At 43.9% G+C, this 9,443-nt stretch overlaps 2 protein-coding genes across 2 annotated transcripts in view; one reads left to right on the top strand and one right to left on the bottom strand.

The window, feature by feature from the left end:
- DTL (denticleless E3 ubiquitin protein ligase homolog) overlaps positions 1–8,802 on the bottom strand; it is a 32,206-nt gene extending 23,404 nt beyond the window's left edge. Inside the window, exons 1-9 of the mRNA XM_019516429.1 lie at positions 8,722–8,802; positions 8,264–8,389; positions 6,505–6,597; positions 6,089–6,150; positions 5,877–5,997; positions 5,013–5,078; positions 3,635–3,750; positions 2,767–2,840; positions 1,279–1,382 (exon numbers count right to left, since the gene is read on the bottom strand). Of these exons, the coding sequence (XP_019371974.1) occupies positions 1,279–1,382; positions 2,767–2,840; positions 3,635–3,750; positions 5,013–5,078; positions 5,877–5,997; positions 6,089–6,150; positions 6,505–6,597; positions 8,264–8,389; positions 8,722–8,767 (808 nt within the window). The 5' untranslated portion in view covers positions 8,768–8,802. The remainder of the gene's footprint in view (positions 1–1,278; positions 1,383–2,766; positions 2,841–3,634; positions 3,751–5,012; positions 5,079–5,876; positions 5,998–6,088; positions 6,151–6,504; positions 6,598–8,263; positions 8,390–8,721) is intronic.
- Positions 8,803–9,173: 371 nt separating this feature from the next.
- The window catches only part of INTS7 (integrator complex subunit 7), a 43,373-nt gene continuing 43,103 nt past the window's right edge, over positions 9,174–9,443 (top strand). Inside the window, exon 1 of the mRNA XM_019516426.1 lies at positions 9,174–9,304. Coding sequence (XP_019371971.1) covers positions 9,211–9,304 — 94 coding nt within the window. The 5' untranslated portion in view covers positions 9,174–9,210. The remainder of the gene's footprint in view (positions 9,305–9,443) is intronic.

Below are 9,443 nucleotides of genomic sequence, written 5' to 3'. Positions count from 1 at the left end.
TAAAAAACAGCCAATGTACAAGAATAATACAACTGTCCAGAGTTAGAGGAGATAAAAAATAAAAAAAGGTCAAATGTTTTGGGGAAAAAAAGGCTTCAGGAAAGAACAAGAGACAAGATATTGGATTCTAAGGCCTACTGGTTTATTTCGATACAATTCCTTCCATGCGGAACTAGGAGACAAAGATTTTAAACCAAAATAGATGCAGAATCACTAGAAATAATAATAAGGAAAAAAAAAAAATCAAGATTGCTTATAGTAAACTATGCCTCAAAGCATGGGTTGATTCTAAAAGGTTATCACAGAAAATGGGTTCTTTCTTATCTAGGAGATCCACATTTTGTGCATTCAGAATCAGACGTGCTGACTTTTTTTAAATGAAAGTTTTACTACTTTGTATGCCAGTTCTCTCTCTAAAGGTCCACACAGCAACCAAAAATCAGACCTGATTCATCTTATGCATTATCATTGAAACTATTTGTTAAATTTAAACTGCAGAGGTACATTCTCTCATCAGTTATATTTATACAAAAGCAACTGGAGAGGGCCAAAGTTTTTTTTGTTTTGTTTTGTTTTTTTTACAGCCTGAGACCACGTGATTTACAGCCTTTACACTTTGCTGTAAAGTTATCTCAGGAAAAAACCTGCAGTGTAACTTATACAGTGCTTAGGTTCTGTGTTTGCAGTTCTAGTCAGTAGCTTGCGGTAGAAGGAAAAGTAGATTTGCATGGATAGCTTGGGATAACTTTGTTGAAGCTGTTATCTGCTCCCTCCACCTAGTGGTGTGGCAGCCTACAGTCTTGCTATCTGATAATCAGGTTGGTGTTGGCTTGTTGTACATCCTTTCACAGAATCTGATGAAGTGAGCTTCAGCTCACAAAAGCTTGTGCTTCATCTGTTTATCTTCTTTCCTAGGTTAGTTTACAAGATACAAATCTACCCTGCTTTCTACTTGGTCTATCTGCTCCAGATCTGAGCATAACTTTACACCTGTGCACAAAACCAATGTAAATGGCACTGGTGCTAACACGTTGCACATCTGCACTCACTGTTTTGATGATGCAGAAACAGGACTTTTAGATCTCAGCTTGAATTTTTGGTACTGCCTGTATAAACAGGTCTAAGCCATACCAACCAAATCAGACCTGGAAATCATTGATAAAGAGTAAAAAAGGTGATTTGACTAGAAGGCATCGCCACTTTTCAGATCAAAGCTGAGTGATGCACTTTTATTAATATATTTTATGTGATGCATTTTTATTGAATGTAATAGCTTACCGAGTTTGCGGGTGCTGGTCCCAGGGTAACAATAAGACTTGAATGGTACTGGATCCTGCCGATAAATGCTATAGTTCTTTCGCAAGTCCCAGACTTTGATTATGCTGAAATTCAAAAAACACATGGGTCTTCAACTTCTACACTGCACTGATAGAAACTTTTAAACTGATATTCTGAAGGCAGTTCTCCATCTTGTACGCATTAAATTGAGAGATACAGCACTCTTAAAACAAACTGGGTCACAGGTGTGCCAAGAAGTCAGCTGAGATTGCTTGGCTATGAAGTGAACTTGGCACTGGCCTGGCCCCTTCCTGTCTTTCTCTTCTAATGGATGTATGTAAAGAGAAAGCAGGGGAATGTTTCAAATCAAGAAGTGGACTTCAGTGGTGAACAAATGTAAAATCTGATCCTGTGAGATCAAGAACTGAAGTGAATTTTCCCAGATGAAACATGCAATAAAAAGGATACCTTGGTATTTTGATAGTCAAATTGAAAGAGCTCTCCACGAGCAGATTCCTGTTAGCATCATTCAAGTGGACATCAGTGAGACTCTGGCCACAGATGTTGGTCCTGTGACAAGCTCCAAGGAGCTAATTGCCATAGTAACCAGCAGTAGTTTGTTAGTACTCTGAGATAACTAAACACCTGGAGCCCAAAAACACAGCCTAATTCAAGGACATATGTGGGTGTGATGGGCAAAAAGGAAACAATAGCAGTTTACTACCCAAAGAGCATTTCCTTTTCAACCTCCCCTCAGTAAAAGTGAAGGTACTAGAATAATTCCAACAGTATCATCTGCTACGTGACTACGAAGTTTGAAGAAAAACTCAGCCATTAGTCATAAAAAGAAACCATATGTACTTCCCATCCCAATCCCATTACAGGGCACCAGGCTTTTAAAGATTGAGTCACAAAAAGCCTACAATTTTAACATCTTTAGAAGAGGTTTTAAAAAAGATTCACTGCTTGGCCAGCTAATTAAGTCTCTGGCAGGGTGAAAGTTAGCACCGTGTTCAGAAAAAATAGAACAACCCAGTGTCGCAGAACTTACCTACATCTCTTGACCCTGGACCTGATTCCTTGCTCTGCAAGGCCGTTACCTAACTGTGTCTCAGCTTCCCCACATGTAACATGGGGAGGGGAAAAAGAGGAGTGGCCACTTACTTTAGGGACAAGCACTGTAGATGAAAAACAACTACCAATTACAATATACAGAGCTTTTTAAGGGCAATATTATCAAGTCTCTATTAAAACATACTTTAAAGTCTTCCTAAAAGTTATAAGAGTGCAGACATTTTTACAATGCATGCCATCCTCCAGCAGCTAAGTTGATGACTGCTTGGATCACCTGTGGCTCTTAGTCTATTTGATGCTGTCAGGGACACCTGGAGAGTTCACAGCAGTTCACTGCAAGCCAGGTAATGCAGAAGATCTACCACGAGTAACAAGATTCAGTTCTGCACACAGAACAGCATCCTCTCTTCTTACCCATCAACAGCTCCTGCAGAGATAAGGGTGTGTTCATCCTGAAGCAGCACCACTGTAACACTCTGCTGAAAATCCTTAAAGAAGAAGAAAGACATTGGTTTTCTTTCCATGCAGAAGACATTTTCTCTATAAAGTCAAGGACAATGAGTGTCTGAGAAAAGAAAGACACTCTCCTTGCAACAAGAATCTCTCTGAGTTTTGGCAGACTGCAAGTTAACTATAACCTTGTTCAAAAAAGGCCCACTTTTCTTGGGCTCTTCCTATTATCTGACAAAATGCTTGGGTTTCCCACTAAGTTAGTTACCATAGATGGGAGGCCCAGAAATGGTACTTGCAGTTTAGGAAGCTGGTCCTTATCCTGTGAGTTCTCTTCAAGGGGAATTTCCATTGTGAACAATGGTACTGGGCCCAGATTTAAAAACATGTCACAGGCTAGAAGCAAAAAGGCCATCTCACCAGGATTTTGCAGATGGAACAGCTACACCTCCTCGGTTCTCTTAATGTTTAAAATTCATTGGGCACTCTCACCATCATCTTCGCTCCAGGAAAAAAAGTGATGCTCCTAAACACACATAGGTCCTTAATTCCACCTGGAGACTATGTGCAGTTTGCCTAAGTGTAACTAGTTCTCATATTTCATTGACCAGCAAGAACACACAGGTAATCAAAAGTAACCACAGCAGTTAGCCATGAAACACTGTCAGAGGACAAGGCTTTTGGGGAGATAAGTTTAAGCATTTGTGTCATATTCAGACTAGATATCTCTTCCCAATCGAGGTGCTCTTATTTTTTACTTTGAAAGACTGCTGTACAAAACATGGCCATGGGAAACTGAGTCCTAGATTCTTTTCACTTTCTATAACCTTACCACAGAGGGAGCAAGTCCTCTCAGGTTCTGTTTTTTCTTCTTTGGCTTGGAAGGCGTCTGCTTGTCAGCTACATTGTGAGCTCCACCAATCTGATTCACCTGTCTGTAATATCCATCTGAAATACAATTTCAGGAAACCTCATCCCACATATAGATGATACAGCCACGATATTCATGAAGCAGGTAACAACTATAAATAGATCCCTTGTGGGGACTAAGCCTGCCTTTCATTTTATTAGTGTACTCTGAAAACAAGCATTGTTAGTTACTTTGGAAGATGCCTGGAAGCAGAATGTAAAGGACACAAGCACATGGGTAACAGTTGCCATACAAAAGGTTACGAATAGACAGGAGACTGTGATGTAGGGTGAAGATACCCATGCTGTCTTTAAGCAGAGTACATTTCCCAAGAAGCAGAGTAAATTAGTATACCACTTGGTGGTAATCTAGACTATTTCTGATTACACTGTAATCTCCAGCATAGACATATTTACAACCAGGACTCTTTACAAATTAAATTCTCCCTTTATTAAGTAAAGGGTTGATTAGTTAATTATCACATCTATACATTTAAATTGTTAGTATACAATGTGTTTCTATTCACTGATTTATCTTATATCCCCTACCGCATCATCTGAGCACCTTACAAAACCACCAGACTGGTGGCTCCAGACTGGTGCAGAGCTAGATTCAAAATTTGTCTTATATCCCCTACCACATCATCTGAGCACCTTACAAAACCACCAGACTGGTGGCACCAGACTGGTGCAGAGCTAGATTCAAAATTTGTCATATATGATACAATCTAGGAAAGGCAGACTGTGGAACATGTGGTCAATGCCAAAAACATTTCAGAACAATTTAAAGCCTTCCAACTGAGCAGCTCATTCTTTGATCAGAAAATCTTTCACTTTCTGACACTGTTCATTAAAACCATCATAGCACATAGGGGCATCTTTCACACTTTTGATAGGTCATGGATATGCCACTAAACTTTCTTGGCTGATACAGGGTAAATTGAATTCCATCATTTTCAGAATGACTAGTAACAACAGATAAAAACACCTTGGGGTCTTGGATAAGAGCTGTTACCTCCAGGTGGCCATCTTGCAATCCTGGCCCGCAAAAAACACTACTCAGGTCTTAGAAATGTAGGGGACCAATTATAGCCTGTAAAACATACCACTAAATAGACTTTTGCAAATCTCAGGATTCCCATAAAGGGATTCACTAAACAGAAGTCAGTTCTCTAGCTTTTAAACTACTGATGTAGCACCCTTGTTCCCATTGGCTTGTATTGCAGGCCTGTGACCACATTCAAGTACTAATGCAGAACAAATGACAAATCCAGGTCATATACATCTTAAAGCAAAATTACCTTTCTTGTTGACTCTGGTATCCCAGACCATGACGTTTCCATCTCTGCCCCCCGTGCAGAAGACAGCTATGGGAAACAGAGTTATTAGCTTTAAAAAAATTGAGTTCATTTTTAGAAATGAACAGAAGTCAGTATAGCATCATCTCTGTGACAGTGGCTGGGCTCATCTGTCTACCCCCTGCTGCAACCCCTGGGAACCCAGTTGTAAGGACACAGAGGCTGGGCTCACTGCTAAGGGGTTGGCAAAATGTGGCCCACGGGCTGCATGCGGCCTGCCAGGCCATTCTATCGGTCTGTGGGGCCCCTAAAAAATTTAGAAAATTAGTATTCATCTGCCTCTGGCTGCCTGTCATGTGGCCCTCAATGGTGTGCCAAAACTCAGTAAGCAGCTCTCCACCCAAAATAACTGTCTGCTCCTGTTTTAGAATGTAAGAAAGTGCAGCCAGGTGTTTGGTACCTTTTGACAAAAGAAGGGCAGGCAGACTTTCACTTGTAGACAACAGCCCACAAATGCATAAGGGGACTGAATGGCTTTGGGATCCTTTACATACTGCAAGATACACTCCTTAAATTGGAACCAGGCTACTGATGCACAGAAGCTGTTGACCCTAAATCACTGCTGGCACTCTGGGAAGGAGTAAGGAATCCTACTTCATCTTAGATATTGATGAAATGGGTCTGGAAACAAAAATGACTTTTCCTCTTTAGAGATGCTTCCAGCGGGCCACAATTGGATCAGATTAGCAGGGTGGAGATAAGAAGCCTGCTTGAGGAACTGCCTGTGCTACTAAGAGAGGCCTTCAGCCTCCAGAGATCCGTAAGGGGGAACAAAAACATGTCAAAGGAAGATACATGGACATTTACCTCTCTCAAATTTAGAAAAAGCAACTGACTTCAGGCTGCACTGGTGACCTTTACATATACCAAGCAGCTCACCAGCTCTCACATCCCACACTTTAGCTGTCTGGTCTCCTGAAGCTGTTACCTTCAACAGAAGATGCAAAGGGATTTAGTTATTATTTGTAGTCATTCATCAGAGCATTAAAAATAAAGGCAGACAGTACAAGTCAGCTTACAATTCTGTGTTCTCCAGGTACCCAGGCAATGTCAAAGACAGCATTCGAGTGTGCCAGCCACTCTGATGGGGTAAACAAAAGCTCAGTTTAGTTCAGATGCTGCTGGAAGCTGCTGCTTGGTAATAATGCAGTGGGACAGTATTTTTAAGATTTTTTTTTAATCAACACTTAAATCAGTGAATTTTTGCTGGTCAGCAGCTCTTCTTAAGTACTTTGGATAATTCACTTAAAGCAGCAGTAGTAAGGACACTTCTTTATGTAATGCTGCTTTGTAACCAGTAGTCATGAAATGATAAAGAAAAGAAACAAGTACTGCATACAAGTATGGGTTAAAACAGGAAAACCTCTCTTTGCTTTCAGTAAGTCATAAACACTCTCTCACACCTAGTTCAGATCTCATTCTATATGACATTCACCTTTAAAGATCTGCTTGGTTTGAGATTCGGTATCATACAGCCTGACAAAACCTTCTTCATTTGCAACTGCAAGTATGTGCTGCAAATCTGGAGCTGAAAGAGAAAAGAGTAGGATTCATTTCTGTGCATTAAAATAGCTTTCTCCTGGTCTTCTCCCCAAAAGAGAGCTGCATAAACAGCCACTGCATAAATCTGGAAATAATTAGCACTTGCATAGTAATTTACATATTTACAGCGTAAGTATTTATATAGTGCTTAATGTGCAGGGTTAGAGATAGAATATTAACGGTTCTGAAAGGGGAAAATAGACAGTTAATGTGATTTGCCTGTTGTGTCTCTGCCACTAATCTAAAATTCCTCACTACTATAAACTGCTGAATAAGCAGAAGACAAAGATAACCAAGATGTCTCGTCTCTGAATCTTACAGTATAAATTAGGGCTGTTAGTTAATTGCAGTTAACTTACATGATTAATGCAAAAACAAATTAACATGTTAATTTTTTAAATTGTGTTAATCACACACATTGTTGTGACCAGTGGAGTGGACCAGTTGGAATCCATGTGCACAACCTTGACCCCAGCCTGCCCCACACTCACCTGCCCATGCTAAGCAGTGGCAACAGCAGCTAGGCAGAAGCTGCTACTTGGCATGGGGAAAAAGCAGCCCTTTCTCAAGGTGCAAGGATGTGCTATTGTATTTTTAGGATCTATGAGCCAAAATATTATATAACAAGCTTGGCTACCATTGATAATGATTATGTCACTAAAGGGTTAAACAGTCTAAGCAAGTGAAGTCAGTGTTTGCTGTATGCTATCTGAACCATTTGCATGAGTTTCTGAGGGAGAGATCTGCATGGATCTCTAAAAGGAGGACCAAGCCTTTGGACTTGGAACAACAGCGCAACCTAGGAAGCTTTCCCAGAACGACTGGCTGAGGGAAGTAACTCCTGTGTAACAGGTCTAAATGGACTGTGAAGCGGTGAAGTCACGTTAATGCACTCAGTCTTTGGTAACTGTCTGCTTATATTCTGGCAATCCCAATAAAGTTGACTACTTGTATTCTGGCAACCCCAGCTGATGAATTGCTTTGTGCTTAGTAGATGTTTTGTAGTCAATAAAGCTTCTGTCGGAGGAGTGCCGGTGATTAATCACAGAGAAGTAGGACTTGGATGAAATTCCACTCAACAGGTATGGCTACAGCAAACAGTTGTGCAGGACTCCTGAGGTACTCAGCTGTGTTTTCAGCAGCTTTTATTTCAAAGGGTGGTGCTTCTCTAATCAGCTGCATAGAACTCCTCATGAGCAGTACCTGGTCAGAATATCTGTGACCTTTAAAGCAAGTCAAGCAATCAGCTAAATGGCTGGCCCCTAATACAGTGAATTAAGCACACTGATTAAGCAGGTTTCAAACCAGCCCTCCAGGAAAAAAAAAAAAAAAAATCAGGTTCTACTGCACTAAACAACAGCTTTTTCACCGAGGGAAACTGCCATTCTACCACTTCGCATGGGTTTGTTCCATCATAGCGTTAATCAGTTTACCTTGAAAATAAAAAACTAGGCTTTTGCACAGACCATGCAAAACAGCACAGGGCATTTTGGCCTTAGAGCTTGTTCCTCTTAAGTTACCAGTTTTATTGTCCCAGGTGTAAGATGAGGCGTATTTATTTATTTATTAAAACAAAACAAGCAATAAACATCTGTTCCCCTGCATGCCTGCAGCTTTGTCCCTCCACAGCACTCCCAAGAAAGATCCCTTACCTGTAGGAAAGGTGCAGCCAAAGGGGGGGACTGGCATCCCCAGCTCTCCGTAAGAGAGGTGGTCGTCTTGTCGACTGCACTGATAGCAGTCTATGAGATGCTGAAGAGGGTATTGCCAAGATGGGCCTACAGGTTCAGAGAAAGAATCCAGTTATACACCAGCCACTCGGAAATACAACCCACCGGCTCTCCCGGGGCCACAGCCTCATAGACACCGGCTCAGCAGAAGGTCACAGGTCCCCACGGGGGACAGGGCCCCGCAGGTGCGGCCCCGAGCAGCGGGGGGCTCCGAGCACCATCCCCTTCCTCTGGAGGGAAGCGGGCAAAGCGCCAGGCGCAGGCTGTAGCCAAGCACCGTGAGCCCGGGACATCAGCTCCAGCTCCCGGCAGAGGACACTGGCTAGGGGGAACCGTCCGAGCCGCGGCAGCTGTGCCTGGGCCCGGGGTCCGTGACTCACGCTGCGGGCCGCCGCGGACACGGCGGAGAAGCGAGCGGCACAGCATGTCCAAGCACAGCACGATCACGGCACGGCGAAAACGACCGCTGCACGACGAAAGCTCCCGCCAACTCGCTACCCGCCAAACCCCGCTCGTGCTCCTCATTGGACAGCACCCCGGCGGGGAAAGCTCGGAGGCTCCGCCCCTTAGCTCCCATTGGGCGCCTCAGCAGAGCGAGCCACCAAGGTCCCTGCTCTCTTCGGGCGATGAAGCCCAATAGTCAGTCGCTGTGCATGCGCACTGAATGCTACCTCCTATCCGGCGGGAGTGCGACTGCGCACGCGCACGGCCTGACCGCCTAGCTCAACAGCTGCTGGCGGAGAGGGCGCACGCGCATGTCCCACCAGCTACACCCAACCGCCCTAGTGGTGGAATGAGTGCGCATGCGCCGCACTGAGGGTGGTAACTGCCGGAAGTCGTGTCCTAACTGTGGCATCATTCGGAGAGTCATGGCTGCTGGCGCTGCGAAGTCGTTCCTGGCCGATGCGGGCTACGGCGAGCAGGAGCTGGACGCTAACTCGGCCCTCATGGAGCTGGACAAGGGTGCGGCGGCTGCCCCGGGCGGCCAACCGCCGCCTCGGCGGGAGAGAGGCGGTGCTGTGGGGGTGGAGCCTGGTCTGCGCTTGTGGCCTGGGGGGCGGGGCGGGGCGGGGCAGGGGGGCTGCGTGGGCCCCCGCATGGG

This window comes from Gavialis gangeticus, unplaced genomic scaffold, assembly GCF_001723915.1.
Source record: "Gavialis gangeticus isolate Ggan-Ray unplaced genomic scaffold, GavGan_comp1, whole genome shotgun sequence".
NCBI lineage: Eukaryota > Metazoa > Chordata > Crocodylia > Gavialidae > Gavialis > Gavialis gangeticus.
The sequence above is the reverse complement of the archived record's forward strand: the minus strand, read 5'-3'. Positions and strand labels throughout refer to the sequence as shown.